Raw genomic sequence first — 20,824 nt, 5'->3', positions numbered from 1 at the left:
CCACCTGCAAATATGTTACATTTTAAGACGTGGGGGCGTGGTGCGCTGAAAAGCTAGTATAAGTGGCTGAGAGATAGAATCGAATCAGAACAATTTTTGTAAGTTTTTTTTTCAATAAAGTAAATAATATTTTCGCATGGAACTAATGAGCCGCAGCTTAACATCCAAAGAGCCGCATGTGGCTCGCGAGTCGTAGGTTGCCGACCCCTGATCTAGACTATTCATGTCTTGTGTCTAGCGATGCACTGGTACGCACCATATGAGTCCGTTTTGAAGAAAGGTTATCACAATACTGTAATGGAAATATCGATTAGGATGATGTCTCCATTCATTGTTTATAGATTTAGAGATGCTCTTAATAAAATCGAAAAGAAATACGATAATGATAATGATATACATATACATTGTGATGTTCACATTCGTATTTTATATTAAAAGACGAAATAAATGTAAAGTGTTATCTTCGATGCAAACTCACTTAAATTAAAGAAACCACTGGAGCGTGGATTTTCAAGCTGTTCGCCGTTATGCCATATGAACTTGCCTTCAGTCTGTAGGTCATCTAAACCAACAAAGGTCACGTTGTTTTGTCTCTGCAAAATTTTCATTTTATCCCATGTATTGAAAACGCCCAACCTGGTTCCACGAACTAAAATGAAAGAGAGAATAAAGTTTGATAACTTCAAACAACTAAATATTAGATAAATTTCCCAGGGTAACCTATACATAGCTTGCAATGATCATCGTCTCAAATAGCTTCAGTCAACCATTCCAATCCTTGGGCCTTCTCGCATGGCTCAGATATTAGTTCCGGAAGAAATGTCATCACGGACAGGAGAAGGGGAGAGAAAATACTTAGAAAGACACAAAGATAAGGGCACATTCCTCATCCCATAGACTAGGACAAATGTGTACAAATGCTTTTTCTTCCCTAGCGATATTACAACATGGATTGCATTGCCTGAGCTAGCCAGGAAATCTAGTGACTTAGCAGAATTTAGGTCATTAGTTAATATGCATGACCAAATGCATGACGCGTAAGACGTAATCATCTTCTTTTTTTTTTTTTTTGAGGTAACGTCTGTATTATAGAAGATAATTTATTAAGATTAGATAACGTAGCAGACATGAAGTATGATTGCTTCCAGAGCCCCATATACTGGGTACAAAGAATTTTTTATCCAACAGCAGTGTAATGATATAACATAATCCATCCCACAGAAATAGGATATACTTTAACATCAATAATTTCAACTAATACCAAACGAATCCACTAAAACTACATACGTCCTTCCTTTACCAGGACTAATTTATAACCATTAAATAGTATACGGTATATGTCCTTACTCTCTCTGGACAATGTTACAACTACTACATCGAGGTATTCGCTCAGGCTGAGAGCGATTTCCTCGTCTAACAAGCTCGTTTTATACTAACTGACTCGCAATTTATAATTTGTCAGAGGTCCATGACTAAGACAAAAAGGAACTGGCGCACAAATCAGTAAGCTTATAGTAGAAAGGACCAGTACGTGACATTTGGACGCAGTCGTTTTGGCTCTACCGTTTTGGTTCAGACGCTTTTGCGTGAGACGTTATGGTGCGTGGGACATTTTTGCACGAGATATAATTTGACGATAATGTAATATGCTCGTAGCTTTGATAACATTGTTGTTTTTTTTTCACTCTATTTTAATATTGTGTGTATAGTATGATTTCATAAGAGATTTGCTCTTTGCGGATGACGAAGCAGTAGTGGCGAACTCACAAGAGGAGCTTCAGTCCTGCTTCTCTTAGGATTGCAAAGAGTATGGCCTAACCATTAGCACAAAGAAAACAAATGTTATGGAACCACCAGCTACAGCGCTACCATCCATCCTCATTGACAATGACAAGTTAGACGCCGTAAACGAATTCTGATACCTCGGATCTACAATTCAAGATGACCTGTCACTAGAAAAGGAGATTTAAAAAAAAAACTATAGGGAAGGCCGCATCAACCATCGCTAGACTCCGACCAAGAGTTTGGCAAAACCAGAAGCTCACCACAGCGGCCAAAATGGAGGTCTACAAGGCATGCGCTCTTAGCACGCTTTTATACGTCAGCGAGTCGTGGACTACCTACACAAAGCAAGAGAGAAAACTAAACTCACTCCACTTGCGCTGCCTTCGAAGGATCTTGAAAATAACATGGAAAGAAAAGAGTGTGTAATGGTAAGATCCTCGCGGGAACGGGCCTTCCCAGCATCTTTACAGTCCTCAGGCAACACCTGCGCTGGCTCGGACATTTTCGCCGGATTGAGGACCCGCATCCCGAAAATCAATCATTAGCGGCAACTTGCGTCTAGCTGAAGAAAAACTGGCCGCCCCCACTTCCGTTACGTGGATGTGATAAAACGGGAATTTAAAATCAGTGAACATTGATACTGACCATTGGGAAGACATAGCCCTAGACCGCACTAGTTGAAAGCTATAGACAGCGAGAAAACATGGGCCACGATTTTGAAAAAAACGTGCCACACGGAAAATGGCCATCTCCTCTAGCACCAAAGCGAAAGCCACCTTGACCTGCAATATATGTGGACGGGAGTGTGTCTCCAAAATAGGGCTCCACAGCCATATGAAAATTTGTTCCTAACTATAGTCGTTTTACGTCAGAATGAGGCCAAAGATAGTTTGATCTATAATACCGTCCATCGATTTCTTTTTTGCTTATTTCATAAATAAAACGCAAGTCAGATTACGTACCGGTATTACTCGGTGTATTTTAATATTTGTTGTGGTCTTAAGGACGACTGAAGCCTCACACAACTTCAAGCACACATATATCAACACACAGTGTAAAAATAAGTTTTTCCGTATTGCCGACTTATCGCATAAAAAATACTACTGTAAAAAATGGGTTTTCACTATTAGTCAGACATTTAATATTGAAAATTTATATTATTTTTTTTTAAAGGTATTCAGCGGAGAAGAAGTGAAATGCAAAGAGCTCCTCCACAGCCTGATTAAAGGTCATCTTTGTCTATTTCATAAGAATACCAGAACTATATACTTTCACCTGAGCTGACAGAAAAGTTTCTTTTACAAAGACGAGACAATGAAAGGTATTTATGCGCGTGGGTAAGCTGATACGTAATTTGACATGACGATGTATCTGAATAATTTATAGTTCAAGTACAGCTTCTATTAATTTGAATTAAAATTGTTTCTGAAAAACGTTATACCTATTAAAGCATAGCGTTAAAAATAGATATTGAGCTTAATAAGGGCTTAATACAACGTTGATGAAAATAAACTATACTCTAACACATAGATTACGATTATGTTTAATTTAATATGTAATTTGTATTTTATGCTAGCTTGATTTGATCATCATCCCGCAAACCTTAGGGTATTATTGATCTAGTGGATTGGATTTTGATATTCTCTAAGTCAAACATGGCAAAGTTCCCGTTTTGGTCATTGAGATCTATAGGGCAGATGATGCTAAAGTCATCTGTTTCTTTGGACAACAGTTATCAAGGGAATCATGTTTGAACAACGATACACCGCCTTTTTCCCCAACTTTAGTTAGGTACCCAATAGATTAGAACCCAGGACCCCAATTCAGGATTCAAGCGCTTAACCACTTAAGCACCAAGCCCTAATCATGTTCCCTTAAAATGTTTACATTTTGATCTTCGAGTCACTTATTATAAACCGTGTTTGAAATTCGAGAAAAACAGCTGAGTTTTAGAACATGTCAGTCAGTCAGTCTGTCACATTAGGAGCTCGTTAGAGAACGTACGTGTGTATATTGGAGCTGTTATTTGGCTTATAAAAAAGGCATATTTAATCATATATATATATATTATTTTTTGAGTAATAAGAGCAGATTTACCCGTTTTAATTATCAGGAAAGTAAACATTTAGAATTCTATTTACTTACTCAGACAATACTTTTTAGCTCCAGCGAAAGTATTAGGCCAGGAAGACCATCTAAGACACATTACAACATCTCCTTCCTTCTCTATCTTAAAGTCTGAAAAGAATCCTGTTCCACACTGATCATGTGCTGGGTCAAATGTGTCGATGGGAGGTGCTTGCCCACCTGTGGAAATGTATGACACGAACTTAACAAAAGTTACAGTGTAAGAAATTAATCAAAATAACAAAAAGATAAAGACGCCTTTCTTAGTGCATATGTTAAGTCAATCCGGAAACAATATTTTCTTCAAGGACACAAATAGAACAGGGAAAATGTTTCCTAAATCAGCCAATGAAATGAAACACCAATGAGAACTAGTAGAGCTTACTCTTAAACTAACATGAATAGAACATGATAAGAGTATTATTAGTTTTGTTATTCCTTAAAAAGTAGCATTTGTAAACTACAGGATTTTATAAATATTATTTAATAAAATGTTATACATTTAAACCAACATACCATCACAAGATTAAATAATGAAACCTGTTAAACCAGTGACCTACCTACCTGTTAAACGAGTGGCCTATCTTGGGAACGCTGACTCGGTACATTTCGTCTAGTAAATGATGTTAAAAGTGAGAGGAGCTTTTTATGAAAATCGTGATTTGGCTTGACGATATTCATCGGTTCCATTCGTTACAATTAAACTTCTTGTTCCGACATTAATAGCAGCGTCGACTAACGTGGGTGCGTAGCAGTATATACATTTATACATACCTATAACTGTGGCGTAGAGAATCAAAACCAATATTGACGAAAACATTTCTCATCAGCCAACACAAAGACCAAGAGACTTGATGCTGTACAGATATCTCATCAAGCTGTTTCTTTCCTAACAACTGTATACTCATTATTTATAAACACATTTTGACAATGCTTAAGTAATAATTTCATGCCAACTCATTCAACATGCAAAATCTTTTTTTTTTTTAAATTGACATAAGGTGATAAGGATTAGTCTCTATCTCTATTATCTTATAAATTACAGACGTTGTTTCTTAACAGACATCTGTATGAGGAGTTACGTCATTCTCTTTGGAAAATTTTATTTTACGACCTTAATCCGATACGCGCTTTTTTTTTTCATTTATCCTGTTTACCATGCTAAGTTATTATTGTCCATTAGTCTCATAAATAAAATAGATCTATCTTACATTCAAAATGACTAGAACAAAGCCAGTGAAAAGCATATGTAGTGAAAATATATTATAGATGCCCAATAAATAGAAAAGCCGATTATATTTTGGGTAGTTTGTCTTTCCGTCGGTCCGTGTGTCACATCCATATGTCAATAACAAGAAGACATATGGAAAATCAGGTTTGAAAAATATTTTGTGGTATGCAAAATTTAGGTGCGACGGCTACCTTCTAATTTCTTTAATCATTTTGATTTAAAAATTGATTATGCAATCGAATTTATCCATAAAAATATAAAAATAAATAAAAAATTACAAAGAGAGTTTTTGTGATAACACAAACTAGAAAACTCGAAGGCAGCCCCCTTTGTATTCACCCTTAGATCAGACATATTGAAGCCATTAGCTTGTTTTGATCGATTAGATAAAATTATAAATTTCATTTATCGTTTTTTTTCACTTGATACCAAGCAGGACAATTTCCTCATCAACATTAAGCTCTTCTAACTCTTCTGGAATAAAGAATTGAACTCACTTGAAATCAGAGTTATGTTAATTGATCACCTACACACAGCACGGAAACCTCACTTATAAGTAGACCCCCCCCCCCAACAATTTTACTTCAGATATTGAACTTAATTTGAAATTAATTGCAAATTCCTATTTGATTACACAATTCTCTTTATAATGTGTAAATTTGAACAATCTATTTAGTTTCTTTAGAAAAATATTGAATGTTGTAATTCTCTACATTGTTTTATTTTAAGAAAAGTTTAGTTTGCATGCAAAGTAAAGCAATGAATTTAGAATTAAAAGCATGCCATGAAGCATTTTGTTTCAAATTTCAAGCTGCTATCTTTCATAGTTAAAAAGTTATGAACTGTTAGAGACACATTAGGAGAGGTAAGTTTTTTTAAAAAGGTCAATCACTTCTTCAGTAATATCTCAAGCTTCTTTCATAGATTCGCGCATTGGTATAACAAAATTTACATCTAAGGTCACAATTGAACAATTGTCAATGGATCATTATAAAATATATTTTCTATTTATTTACAAACTCATTGAATGGTATACTGATTAAAAAGTTGTTTTAATAAAGAACTTTGTTACGAACTTCAATTTAGTTTTAAGTAAATTATAAAAACCAATTTAATAGCGCGCAGTTTTGATATATCAATATTATACACTTGACAACCATTTCCTACCCTATTGAAAGAGGCCAGATTTGGATCTATATTTAGATTTAAATGTATTACACATTTTAAACAAAATTTACTTCCAAATCTATTAAGGAAATACCTTTTCTGCTTACAAAAAATAGTTTGTTTACATTTCGCTATTCCTTCTAAAACCCTAGTCTTGTTTTGAATGCTCACGTCACAGTCTCTAAATCATAATTTTGTTTTCTCTTTTTATTTAGCCAATAACATTTCGTGCTCATTATTGTAATCGTGCCTTAAGTTCAAATATTATTTCATTACCCAATTTAGATAACTGATAACACTGATAAAGCTCCCAAGGTGGAAAAAATATTCAAAGTCAGTAACGATAGAGTTAATGTAGCTCCTCTACAAAATGACCCGGTTCCGAGGTTAGTGTTTCGAGTTCACCTCAGAATTTTATAAATATCACAGCATAATCTCTCTACCGAATCAGAAACCCGATAGGTAGCCAGGGCCGGTCTTAGGCCACTGCAACCTATGCGGCCGCAGTGGGCCCCGCACTTTCATAGGCCCCGCGCGATGCGAATTCTAGGTGTAAATTATTAAATTTAACCATTTTAACTTATTATTAAAGGTTCCTGGAATTCTCCTGAAATGATAAACTATTAGAAAAAGTCACGAAAATGTCCTGAGATTATTAAATTCTTCTGAAAACTGATGCAAATCTTAAAACAGACAAAATAGTCATTTCGGTGTGTCATTTAATATGGAAAACGCCAATCCTACTCGCGATTAAAAAAAAAAGGCATTGTCAGCTTTCAATTAATAAAAATGTAATTAATAAGCCGAATTTTAACCAAAACAATAACTTCAAATACTTAATTTACTTCAATAGCCACTAGCATACAAATATAGATCTAAATCTATCTAGACCTCTTATATATATATATATATATATATATATATATATATATATATATATATATATATATATATATATATATATATATATATATAAAACAAAAGCGATATTTTGCGAGTCAATAGTAAATCTAAAAGGCAGATCTGAATGTTTATTGGCCTTTTGTTGGAAAACTACTATCTACTGTAGATGGCTAGTAAAGTTATTTGACAGTGATTTTGTACTTAGTAAACTATAAATAAAATGCAAAGACGAATTTATTTTCTAAAACAAAATCTTAATTTTCACTTATTATCCTTATCACAACCCAAATTAGGCCCCGCGCAATCTGTTTCGCATAGGGCCCCGCAACCTGTAGGACCGGCCCTGAACGACTTAACATTGTCACGTACAAGTTACAGGCACATGGTAACATAAGAACAGCAACTGATACAATAATTGATATTCAATGCTATGAGACTGATCAAGTCATAAGTATATAAATCTATGGATATAATACGGTTAGAAAAATAGGTCATACCTATTAAATAAAAGTTATGTTTATATGATATAATGTCTTAACGTTAGATGTATAAGGAACATGAAAATAAATATAACAAGGTTACAAAAACAGTTTGTGTAGGAACACAAACTCAAAATCGGCCCCCGAAGTGGTCCACCCAGGCAGGTAAAAGGCAGGTTTCAATATTATCAGAATGAAATTCTATCCCCCCCAAAAAAATGACAGAGAAGAATGGAGAAGAAAAGGTTAACAGATCTTGTGTGGTGCTCCAGCGGTCCAGCAGACCAAAGGATAGGTGAAAGTGAATGTGAAGTTAGATGTGAACCTGGCCTAACTGGTGACTTATAATGAATATCTAATTGATCTAGATCTAATAGTTTTGTAAAAAAAAAGAAAACATTTCCGTTAAATAAATAGAACATATTTTTTTTATTCTTCTTTTGTTTAAGTATCCAATTAGTTATTTACCACACTACAGTTTATGTAATAATATTAATTATTAATAACTGTTATGTTCTGTTATACAAGTTTTTGTTGTTTTTTACGACAGACTGTAAAACCGGAAAATGGGGACGTAACTGTGTAAATCAATGTAACTTTCAATGCAAAGATCAATCTTGTGACAGAGTTACTGGACTTTGTTTTTCTTTCAATTAACTTTGCTTGAAATGATTTGATAACACTGTTTATTATTGAAAAACATAGTGACAACGAAACAGTACAGTATGAGAACACTTCAAATACAGTTAATGAGACAATAGGATAGGTCTCAAATTGTCAAGTTCAAACTTTACTTCATTACTTGTAAACTTTATTTTTAAAATGAGTTTGTCATTTTCACTGTCGTGTTTATGTTTCTCATGTTATCACTGCGTCTTGAGTCTACATCATTTTTGTTAACAGTGCTTTAGAAATTAAATTAAACTATTAGTAGTATTCCTTTTTTTTTAATGCGTACTATTATAGTAAATGTGGATTACTAAATTAATGTGTGTCACAACATGAATAGTAATTGGATGATAGACTTTGACTTAGACTTAGGTCCTCCCGGGCCGTTCGGCGCATTATGCAGCAAGCATCTCCATAATAATCTGTCATTGGCAATGTCTGGAGCCTCCTATGATGATAACCAGACATGTGTACAAAGCCCTAAAACAAAGTTGTGTAGGTATGATTTAGATAAGCGTGTGTAAATAAAACGTAACTATATCGGGCATATTCCACTTAAATACAGGATTGTACGCAAAAAAATAGTTGTATAAATAGGCATGTAGAATACTTGTACTAAGAGACATGCAGAATACTTGTACTAAGAGGCATGCAGAATACTTGTACAAAGAGATACTTAGAATACTTGTACAAAATGGTATGTAGAATACTTGTACAAAGAGGCATGTAGAATACTTGTACAAAGTAACATGTAGAATACTTGTACAAAGAGACATGCAGAATACTTGTACTAAGAGGCATGCAGAATACTTGTACTAAGAGGCATGCAGAATACTTGTACAAAGAGATACTTAGAATACTTGTACAAAGAGGTATGTAGAATACTTGTACAAAGAGGCATGTAGAATACTTGTACAAAGTAACATGTAGAATACTTGTACAAAGAGACATGCAGAATACTTGTACTAAGAGGCATGCAGAATACTTGTACTAAGAGGCATGCAGAATACTTGTACAAAGAGATACTTAGAATACTTGTACAAAGAGGAATGTAGAATACTTGTACAAAGAGACATGCAGAATACTTGTACTAAGAGGCATGCAGAATACTTGTACTAAGAGGCATGCAGAATACTTGTACAAAGAGATACTTAGAATACTTGTACAAAGAGGCATGTAGAATACTTGTACAAAGTAACATGTAGAATACTTGTACAAAGAGGCATGCAGAATACTTGTACTAAGAGGCATGAAGAATACTTGTACTAAGAGGCATGCAGAATACTTGTACAAAGAGATACTTAGAATACTTGTACAAAGAGGTATGTAGAATACTTGTACAAAGAGGCATGTAGAATACTTGTACAAAGTAACATGTAGAATACTTGTAAAAAGAGGCATGTAGAATACTTGTACAAAGAGACATGTAGAATACTTGTACAAAGAGACATGTAGAATACTTGTACAAAGAGGCATGTAGAATACTTGTACAAAAAGGCATGTAGAATACTTGTACAAAAAGGCATGTAGAATACTTGTACAAAGAGACATGTAGAATACTTGTACAAAGAGACATGTAGAATACTTGTACAAAGAGACATGTAGAATACTTGTACAAAGAGGCATGTAGAATACTTGTACAAAGAGACATGTAAAATATTTGTACAAAGAGACATGTAGAATACTTGTACAAAAAGGCATGTAGAATACTTGTACAAAGAGGCATGTAGAATACTTGTACAAAGAGACATGTAGAATACTTGTACAAAAAGGCATGTAGAATACTTGTACAAAGAGGCATGTAAAATACTTGTACAACGAGACATGTAAAATACTTGTACAACGAGACATGTAGAATACTTGTACAAAGAGACATGTAAAATACTTGTACAACGAGACATGTAGAATACTTGTACAAAGAGACATGTAGAATACTTGTACAAAGAGACATGTACAATACTTCTACAAAGAGACATGTACAATACTTGTACAAAGAGACATGTACAATACTTGTACAAAAAGGCATGTAGAATACTTGTACAAAGAGGCATGTAAAATACTTGTACAAAGAGACATGTAGAATCCTTGTACAAAGAGACATGTAGAATATTTGTACAAAGAGGCATGTAGAATACTTGTACAAAAAGGCATGTAGAATACTTGTACAAAAAGGCATGTAGAATACATGTACAAAGTGACATGTAGAATATTTGTACAAAGTGACATGTAGAATACTTGTACAAAATGGTATGTAAAATACTTGTACAAAGAGACATGTACAATACTTGTACAAAAAGGCATGTAGAATACTTGTACAAAGAGGTATGTAGAATACTTGTACAAAGAGACATGTAGAATACTTGTACAAAGAGACATGTAGAATACTTGTACAAAGAGACATGTACAATACTTCTACAAAGAGACATGTACAATACTTGTACAAAAAGGCATGTAGAATACTTGTACAAAGAAGCATGTAAAATACTTGTACAAAGAGACATGTTGAATACTTGTACAAAGAGGTATGTAGAATACTTGTACAAAGAGGTATGTAGAATACTTGTACAAAGAGGTATGTAGAATACTTGTACAAAGAGACATGTACAATACTTCTACAAAGAGACATGTACAATACTTCTACAAAGAGACATGTAGAATACTTGTACAAAAAGGCATGTAGAATACTTGTACAAAGAGGCATGTAGAATACTTGTACAAAGAGACATGTAGAATACTTGTACAAAGAGGCATGTAAATACTTGTACAAAGAGACATGTAGAATACCTGTAAAATAATGTATGTAAATTACTTATGTCTTAACATTTACAAGATTAGGCAGTTAATAGATTGACCACTTAATTGACCAATTGTACCTGCTTAATGCATGAACTATGTTTTATAACTATACCATGGCATTGAGGTACAGCATTAGAAGCGGGCAAGCCCAGAATCCTGTCTGACTCGCAAGGAATACTTTGTCATGGGCGCCGCGTAATTCGAAGACCTCATTTGCGTACAAGTAAAGAAAGAGCTGGTGGGCAGTACTTTTTTACTCCGTACACTCATGTACACATTGATACTGACCATTGGGAAGACATAACCCTAGACCGCACTATTTGGAGAAAGACTGTGACCAAGAAAGCTATGGACATTGAAACCTCGGCTATGGAAGAAAAGCGTGCTATACGAAAAATGGCCGGCTTCTCTACAACCAGAGCGAAAGCCATCTTAACCTGCGATATATGTGGACTGGTGTGTCTCACCAAAATAGGGCTCCACAGTCACATGAAAAAAGTGTTCCGAGATGAACCATAATCGTTCTACTACTTACGGAGGCCAACTAAACATTCTTGTACTCAACACACACAGCTCAACTTACATAATTCGAATAAATATGTATTTTAAGCGAATTAGAACTATTATGTTTGTTTGTAAAATATGTTTCATGTTTAAGATGTTCCTACTGCGTTGGAGATTATCATCATCCTAGTCCAAACCTCTCGCAGGACGACGGGGGATGGCAGCGGTCTTACTGTCATTTCCAGTGATAGGGTCACTCCGAACTCGCGGACTAGAGTCTCGGCCGGAGGCCGCGTACACGGGAACCTCGGCCATTTTCATGTTGTCCTTTAAACTCGAAGATGGCTACAAAGTCCAATCCTCAATTTATAAAAAAAAAAAGTTGAAGTTGAGATAGACCTTCCTATCCACCCCTAAAGCGCTGATAGTGGCATCATAGCAGTGACAATCAAACAAAACAATAGTTTATTTCAAACATAAGTCGTAACTTCAAAAGGCAGATTGATCTTGTCAACAACCCGCTATAATTATTATGATAGCATTTTATTCCCGCTGAAATTTTAAATACTATTGTGCTCTGTTTGAAATGGGGGTCGGTGGGTGGGAAGAGAATGACCCGCTGGGTCAGACGTGTCAGTTCATGAGTGCCGTCGGCACGTCTCTGTTTCCGTGTGCAGCAGACGTGTCGAGAGTGAAATGATGCGTGTCAAACGTGCTGCCTTCAAATTAAGGGGACATAAATATAAGTAATATAAGAAGTATTCTAGCATGCAAGCTGCTAACAGTCCTTTTTTTTAAATCAAAGACTTAGATGATTCTTACCAAGTTTAAACAAATAGTAGGAAATAATAAATTCCGGAATAAAATCAGCTTAATTGAGCCGTAATTAGATGCCGGACTTGTACATTTTGTAATGTGAGTGGGTGCCATTTGTATGGCTTTCATTAATTTTTTTTAAAGTCTGTGATACCCAGGATGATTCTTACCAATTTTAAAAATATTATAGGAAGTATCACTACAGAGAGAGAGAGACCATTTTAGTGTAGTAAACACGAGTTATATCCAAACATTTTTAAAACTGGGGTCAGAGAGAGAGACCATTTTTGTGTAGTAAACACCAGTAATATCCAAACATTTTTAGAACTGGGGTCAGAGAGAGAGACCATTTTTGTGTAGTAAACACCAGTAATATCCAAACATTTTTAGAACTGGGGTCAGAGAGAGAGAGACCATTTTTGTGTAGTAAACACCAGTAATATCCAAACATTTTTAGAACGGGGGTCAAAAAGAAAATTACAGACTCTTTGGTCACTATCCCCCTCACCCCCCCCCCACCCAAAAATAAATGTCGAAACCAATGTTAGCGAGCTTCTGCCGACTCATGCACTGTGGGTCAATGTTTCATTGGATTGGGCAGAAGGGCAAAAGGGGAAGAAAAAAGCCCACGGGCCGTATGTTGGAAATCGCTGGCCCTCCACAATATGACATTGTGTCATTACACTTAGATCAGGACCTAGACGAACAGCACAAGTCTATAATGACATTGTGTGAAGTAATCACACTTAGGTCGAGACAGAAGTACACCACAATATGATAATATGTCAACTATATATTGTCAACTCATCACATTTAGGTCAGGACCTAGAAACTCACCACAATAATATTGTGTCAAGTCATCATACTTAGGTCAGGACCTTCACGTACATCACTAAATTTATACTATAAATTTATACAGTTATCACGTAATAAATTTTATTTTAACAATAATAACAAAATTCAATTTTCTAAACATTAAAATATATTCAGAAGCAAAGTTATATTGCAGATTTTTTTTTCCTTTCTCAAACATTCGTCCATAGCAAATGAGACAAGCATTGACCTTTTAGGTCAAGACCTTATCTAAATAGTAAGAGTTGCTAAAGTCATAACCTTAATTATCTGTAATCTAAATAAAAATGTAAGTTATAATCTAAAAAAGAAGAGCTGATTAAATCATAATCTAAATAAAAGAGTTTCTAAAGCCGTAATGTTAATGACAACATTAGTTTAATTCACAATCAAATCAAAGCGAGAATATAAATTCATAATCTAAATAAAAAGAGTTGAAGACATATTTTCGTTGATAATGTTATAAGTTATAATCTAAATAAAAATAATCTAAGAAAGAAATAAGTTTCCTAATCAGGCAGAAATCTAAAGGATTCTTTAGAAGCTGAGTTGACAACTATACTTATTATTAGTCATGGCTTGGCCATATTATAGATCTAAATAACTGGGAGGGGGGGTATTATTATACAGAAAAAATATAATACAAGTTTTAAACTATTTCTACGTAATAGAATTTAAAAAGACATTGAAGAAATAAAATGTAACATTCAAACTAATAATGTAACACAATAATATCATGAAATGAAAGTAAAAACATGAGAATTTGAAAGAAAAAAAAGTAACATGCAAAAGAGAACATACGAATCAGGTCAAGGTTATTAGAGATACATGGGCCTTAAAAGTGGGGGGTGGGGGTATATTGTGGCGTTGTATGTGCAGTCATTGTTTAAAACGGTGCAGTAAAAACTGTTGTGAATGCCTGAGAGTTCCACTTACCTTACGGCTATTAGACTGCTCTCTCCAAGCTTACAATGGCAGACGTCAATTGCAGCAGGAGATAGAAAATAGCATCATGGTGTGTGTGTGTATGTTTGCGTGCGTGCGTTATATGTGTGTGCGTGAGAGTGTCCAGGACCGGCCTTAGATAATTGGAGACCCTAGGCAAAGTGAATTTGATTGCACCAAATGAAATATAAAAATATAAAATAAAAAGCGGGAAAAAATGTAAGCAATTTATTTAAAACCTAGTCAGTAACTTTGGGCACAAGTTTTTGCTATTTACTTTTACAAAAATTGCTGTAATTGTTGTAAGTCCTTTGCGATGCTCCAAATAATTGGAGGCCAGAGGTTTAGGTTGCTGCATGTTTTCCTATGCCTAAGACCGGCCCTGATGTGTGTTTTAAGTGCGTGCGTATAATAAAATAAATAATAAAAAGGTTCTTGGGGCGGGTAAGATCTCTTAGATTAGGGGCATATGTGTAAAAAAAAAAAAAAAAAAAGAAGAAAAATAGAAGAAAAAATATTCTGCAAGAGCTTTGCATTTTAGTTATAAATTAGATCTAGAGAACGAAGAAGATCTAGATTCTAGTAGCTAGACTAAAACAAATATAGAATAGATCTACATATCATTGAGGATCGATCGAAGACCTGACAATGCTAATAGTGCCTAGACTCATTGTTTATAGATTTGATCACATTCTAGATATACAAACAGTTATAATGACAAATAGACTAGAGTCTATAAATCTAGACCTATATTTCTTCATCATTTGTAATATGTCATCAATACTTTGTGTTATAAGCATTTAGATCTATATATCAAGCCTAGTCTACATTTAGATCTAGATTATAATCTAGTTCTCGAATCTCCTTGCCTATACTACAAGCTATCCCGACAATGCAGTAACAATACAAATCTGCAAATAAAATCTTACGAGGTTTAATGTTGGTTTTTCTTCTATTTTGCTTCTAAGAAAAGAGTCCTACCTTTGCGTAATAAATAATCCAATCTGCTCCAATAATCCGTGCTGTCTCAATAATCCAAGTTGTAAGGAATATCCAATAGTTGAATCACATTAAATTATCCAAAAAAGTAGATGAGTGAAAAAGATATAGAATCTAGACTCCATGTGTGAACAAGAACTCCAATAATAACACGTCTGCTTGCACTCAAGGTCTAGGTCAAACTTTTTTTTTCCCGTGTCTCATACAACAAGTTATCAAAAAAAAAAAAAACTTCCGGTCAATGCAATGCTTTGCTTCGCTTGAATGAATTAGGTTATGTGTAAAGCTTTTATAGCAGTTGGGATTCGTTCTGTATAATGATAATAAGGCTTGTCTTCGAGTCCGAAGATTAATTAAGCATGCAGTAGTTCCCTTGGTTACGCAGTCCCAGCCTCGACGTAGACATTACCATTTTCCATTTCAGTAGATTTAGATTTTCCTTTCGCCGTTGACGTCTGTCCTCGTCAATAGATTTTCTTTTGGCTTTAAATGTTTATCCCGCGGCCTTTAAAAGTGATCTCCAGCTGTCTCGTTCCGAAGCCGCCTGTCATGAAAGAAATTTGACAGTTCTGAAATAAAATAATTGTTAAGTAATGCTTCAGCGAAGATAATATGTTTCAAAAAAAAAAAAAAAGGGGCGATACATTTTTAGAGCCTATCTGTTATAACAAGGTCTACTTTTGAATCTATTGTACAAGTAAGTAATATCGAGTTTGCGTGTTAGGGGTGGGAGTTGGGGTAGAATATTGGTGTACAAAATTAAATGGCGATATTATCAGTATCCCTACCCAAACTGGGCCCCGTGTGCTATCTGTTTTGCATAGGGCCCCGCAACGGTTAAGCCCGGCCCTGCTATTTAATGACGGGTGAGTACAGAGAAGATTACTTGTTCTCAAACGTTACTTGGGATAAACTCTTGTCCGACACGCCGAAATAAAATGGTGTATCCGGTGGGTCGGAAGGTCATGTCCACTTTGTGTCCATTGTGTGTCCACTGTGTGTCCAATGTATTCGTGCAATCAGTCAAGTCAGACGTGTGTGCGTTGTAACTGTAGAGATGACCTTCCGTTAAATGAAGTCAAGAAATTGGCAGCTGTGTGATTTTATTAAACTCTGTAAGTAAGCATTTATAAAAACCGCATCACAGATGAAGAGATTGGAAACAGGATTAATACAGCCATTGGACCCCACGAGGAACAGCTGAACATTGTCAAAAACAAAGCAAACTTAAACTCCATGGACACATCTAGGGCCGGTCCTTGAACTTATCAACCTATGCGGCCGCAGTGAGCCCCGCACTATCAAAGGCCCCGCGTTTATTATATATGAATATTATTAAATTAAACCAACATAATTTAAATTACAGGGTCCCCGAGGCCTCATGGTTTTACAAAGGCTCAAGGAAATCTCCCGAAATCATAAAAAATATTTCGAAAAAATAGACCAAATTGTCCTATTGGGGTGTTATTCAATTACATGAGGTCAATAATTCACGAAGATAGATTGAACAAATTTGTCAATACTTGCTATTGCTTTTGAGCGTTATCTATGTAGAAAACAGAATTTTGGATGATATACTGTAGGACTTCGCAACACGCAAGGCTCGTAAAGTTAACTTGATCATGAGATTGTACTTAATAAAAAAATGAACAAAAGACGAATTTATTTTCTAATACAGAATATTTATTCTCACTTATTATCCGTATCCTTACCCAGACAGGGCCCCGCGCAATCCGTTTCGCTTAGGGCCCCGCGCTTGTTAGGAACGGCCCTGTTGGTAGCTAACCATGCTGAGAATTATTCCCTTAGAGCACGAATGACGAAGCGGGCAGTGAGTTTTAAGGTCGCCTTGTCCAAGTCTAAGGACAGACCTAATGCCACACATAGACCAGTATTCTCTTTCTCAATTCCTTGTCCCGATCGTCCCCCATGCAGAGCTCGGCATTCGTAAAGAATGTGGTTTACTGTTTCTTCGTCCTCGACGCAGTGGCGGCACCGTGTGTTGTAGTTCTCTCTATCTCTAGCCCGTCCAAAATACGTGCCTATTGGACAGTGTCCGACTCGGAACTGGGCTCGGACGGCTTGTTCCGCATGGCTGAGCTCCCACCAAGCGTTTATTCGGTCTAGTCTACTCTATATCTCTACCTCTTTAGTCGATAATATTAGTACCTTAGTACTGTATAGAAAATACGAAATACATGCATATATGTAACCCTGCCGGACTAAGTAAAACAAAAGGACGTTTGGGCCATGAGGCCTTCATCAGCTACAAAACAAACAAAAATAAAAACAATGAACACAAAATAGTCTTAAGTTAAAACTTCTCTGTCCGATGTTGTTCTCTATCGAGGCAGAAAAGAAATGAGCTACGCTGGTGTAAAAGCGCGGGAAAACGGAAGGGGCCAGAGATGTCAGTCTATACAGTCGTTAACCCCTGCAGCAGTAAATCTTTGTTTTTAACCTTAGTACTGCTATTAAATTAGGCGCGGTGGCTGAGTGGTAATGCGCTTGGCTTCTGAACCAGGGTCCCGGGTTCGAATCCTGGTGAGGACAGGGCTTTGTTTCTTTAGGATCCTTGGAGGCCTCTGAGTCCACCCAGCTCTAATGGGTACCTAACATTAGTTGGGGAAAAGTAAAAGCAGTTTTAAGCACTACATTTTTCAGACTCCATTTACACTTTTGAAGCTCTAGATGTGTATACATGTTGTTGTGTTTTTCTGCTGCAGTTTTTAGAAAATGACATCTTTTAAGACTACCGGGGAGGTGCCTGTCAGGGTGTGAGATCATCCTCATTGTACTGTACGGGGTTGTAAAAAAAGCTCCCACAACCTTTGTTAACATCCAGGCGCCGTCCCTCAAGGGGCCGTTGCATAACGTGCGTGTCCCGCACGGTTAGCCTGGTAGAGGAAAGGAAAATGGCGGAGGTCCGCGTGTCCGGAGTGTCCGTGCAACTGGAAGTGAACGTTAAAATAAACACGAGTCTGACCCTCCCCCCCCCCGCCGGACATTAAGTACACTGTTCATCCAGGCCGCTGAAAGGGAGTTCTTATTCACTTTTTCTAGCATTAGAGTTCCTACTGCAGTAGTACAACTGTGCCTGACAGTTTCAATTTGGTTGCCATAGTAGCTTCTTTCTTGATACTTTGATATAAAACTCTTCATCTTTCTAATGGTCGATGAAGCACAATCTACACAAAATATCAATACATTTGTTTCAAACTATCTTATGACTGATAATGTAATTATTGATACATATGACTATTTCTCCTGCAGTGTTTCGTCCATTTAAGTATTCGCACAGGAGAGCTTCTTCTTCAATAATTTTATCACAAGTGTAGAAAAAAAAACAACCAGTATAACATCTAATACACTGACAATTGCAGATTCATTCATTTGAAATTCCTATTCACTGCTCTATTTTTAAATGCAATGCAAAAACCCACACGATAACAAGCTTCTGTTGCATTTTTATTGTCAGTTTTATCCATTATAAGCATCTGAATTAGGAGTTTGTAGTTACTATTGTTAAAGTTTCTGCTTTCAACCAAAAAATCCATGGGATAGATTTTTTTTTTTGGATTTCACTAATCCTCTTTTAAGAATTCAAACTCTTTCTTGGATAATCCCTCTCCCCCCCCCCCCCCCTAAAAAAAGAGTGGAACCTTGGTAGAAACGAATCTTGAAAACGACTCTAACTATTGCATAGAGCAGCGGTTCTCAACCTTTTAAGCCCGGCGACCCCTTTTTACAATCCCCCCACTCTGCCGCGACCCTCCTTCCCTCCCCCCCACACACACACAGCAATAGAAGAATAGACAAAAACAATCCATATTTTCGATGGTCTTAGCCGACCCCTGGCAAATCGTCATTCGACCCACAATGGGGTCGCGACCCACAGCTGGAGAACCCCTGGCATAGAGCTAGTATAATTATTGCTATGGTTAATTGTTAGTTGATGTAAAAAAAATAATCTTAGCTGTTCACCGACTGACCTTTTTTTTTTACTGAGCTCACAAAAATTTAGAAAAAGCGCTTTAAGTAAAGACCTTGCGATCTATTGGGAAGATGATGTATAGATCATCTGTTTCTGTGGCCTACTTTTTACAAGGGTGCTTAACCCAAGAAATATCAGGTATTCATTAGAGCTGAGTGGACTCAAAAGATCCCGAATTAAAAAATCCCAGTCTTTACCAGGATTCGAACCTGGAACCTCAAATCGGTAGCTAAGCGTTTTACCGCTCAGTCACCTCACCTCCTATATCTGTTTAAAACATTCTGTAAACTTTAATTAATTAATTTGGTCTACTATGTTCATTGACAGAGGACGGTCTTAAAACCTGGCCGCTGTGGCTAAGTTCATTCACTTAAACTTGAGGTCTTAAAATAATTTTTGTATGTGATAACGTTTGGTCATCTCCTTGTGCTAAACCATGACAGCGATCATCACTTCTCATCTGTCCACTGACCTTTGCTATAAGGGGGGGGGGTGCTGTGACAGTTCATGTAACTAAATCCTAAATGTCTTAAAAGAATGTGAAAAGATAGGAAGTCGGTTCCCTACATTGTCCAGCCATCTTTTCCTTTGACAGCCCTTTCTTTTTTCTCCCTCCACTGTACATTGAATGATGACCTTAGACCAGGAGTTCTCAACCTGTGGATCGCTACCCCCTTAGGGGTCGATTGATGATTTGGTAGGGGTTGCTAAAGACCATAAAAAATTAGTATTTTTTGTATCTATTCTTCTATTGCTGTGAGGGGGGGGGTCGTGGCAGAGTTGGGGATTCTAAAAGGGGGTCGCCGAGCTTAAAGGGTTGAGAACCGCGGCCTTAGACAGTGGGCCACGTCTTACAATATAATTTGTAGTGGGTATGGTTGCGTTCCGCTTTTCTTTTTGCAAACCTAAGTATGTACAAACTCATTAGTCTTCTTTTTCTGGTCTCCGACACCCTGCATATTTTAGGGCTTTTCTTCAGTCTGCCTCAGCGTTCAGTTACTGAATTTCACAACCATATAGAAGTACAGAGACCACTAGCTAAGAATATAGGTTTTAATTTTAGTGGGAAGCTGAGGTTTCTCTTCCAGCTTCTCCAGAGAGCGTTAGACAGAGAGAGAGAGTGAGAAATGGAGATAAATAGATACATCCATTGATTGATTGATTGATACATAGATGCATGCATAAATATCTAACAACATACAATAAAACATATACGTGATAAGATCAATACTATTATTGTGTACAAGTTGGCCGTCGGCGTAGCATACGCCACTATTTTGCAGGGCCGGCCTTAGGCCACTGCAACCTAAGCGACTGCAGTGGGCCTCGCACTTTCATAGGACCCGCACTTTCATAGGACCCGCACTAAATCTAGGTGTATAAATGATTAAATTAAACCATTTTATAACTTATAACAGATTTCCCGCGGCCTCCTGTCGATTTACCAGGAGCTCCTGGAAATCTCCTCAAATTGCAAAATATACGAGCTTAGAAAATTTGATTCTACATCGTTAAAATGAACACCAAAATAATGAAATAACTTAAAAAACAGGCGTC

General features: G+C 36.3%; 1 protein-coding gene across 2 annotated transcripts in view; it reads right to left on the bottom strand.

The window, feature by feature from the left end:
* The window catches only part of LOC106052402 (hemolymph lipopolysaccharide-binding protein-like), a 47,075-nt gene extending 42,242 nt beyond the window's left edge, over positions 1–4,833 (bottom strand). For both annotated transcript variants that reach the window (XM_056028291.1, XM_056028290.1), the window contains exons 1-3: positions 4,687–4,833; positions 3,931–4,092; positions 479–649 (exon numbers count right to left, since the gene is read on the bottom strand). In XM_056028291.1, the coding sequence (XP_055884266.1) occupies positions 479–649; positions 3,931–4,092; positions 4,687–4,732 (379 nt within the window). In that variant the 5' untranslated portion in view covers positions 4,733–4,833. The remainder of the gene's footprint in view (positions 1–478; positions 650–3,930; positions 4,093–4,686) is intronic.
* Positions 4,834–20,824: the final 15,991 nt, after the last annotated feature.

The sequence above is a fragment of the Biomphalaria glabrata genome, chromosome 5, assembly GCF_947242115.1.
Source record: "Biomphalaria glabrata chromosome 5, xgBioGlab47.1, whole genome shotgun sequence".
Lineage (NCBI taxonomy): Eukaryota > Metazoa > Mollusca > Gastropoda > Planorbidae > Biomphalaria > Biomphalaria glabrata.
Note: the sequence above shows the minus strand (reverse complement) of the source record. Positions and strands in the feature narration are given on the sequence as shown.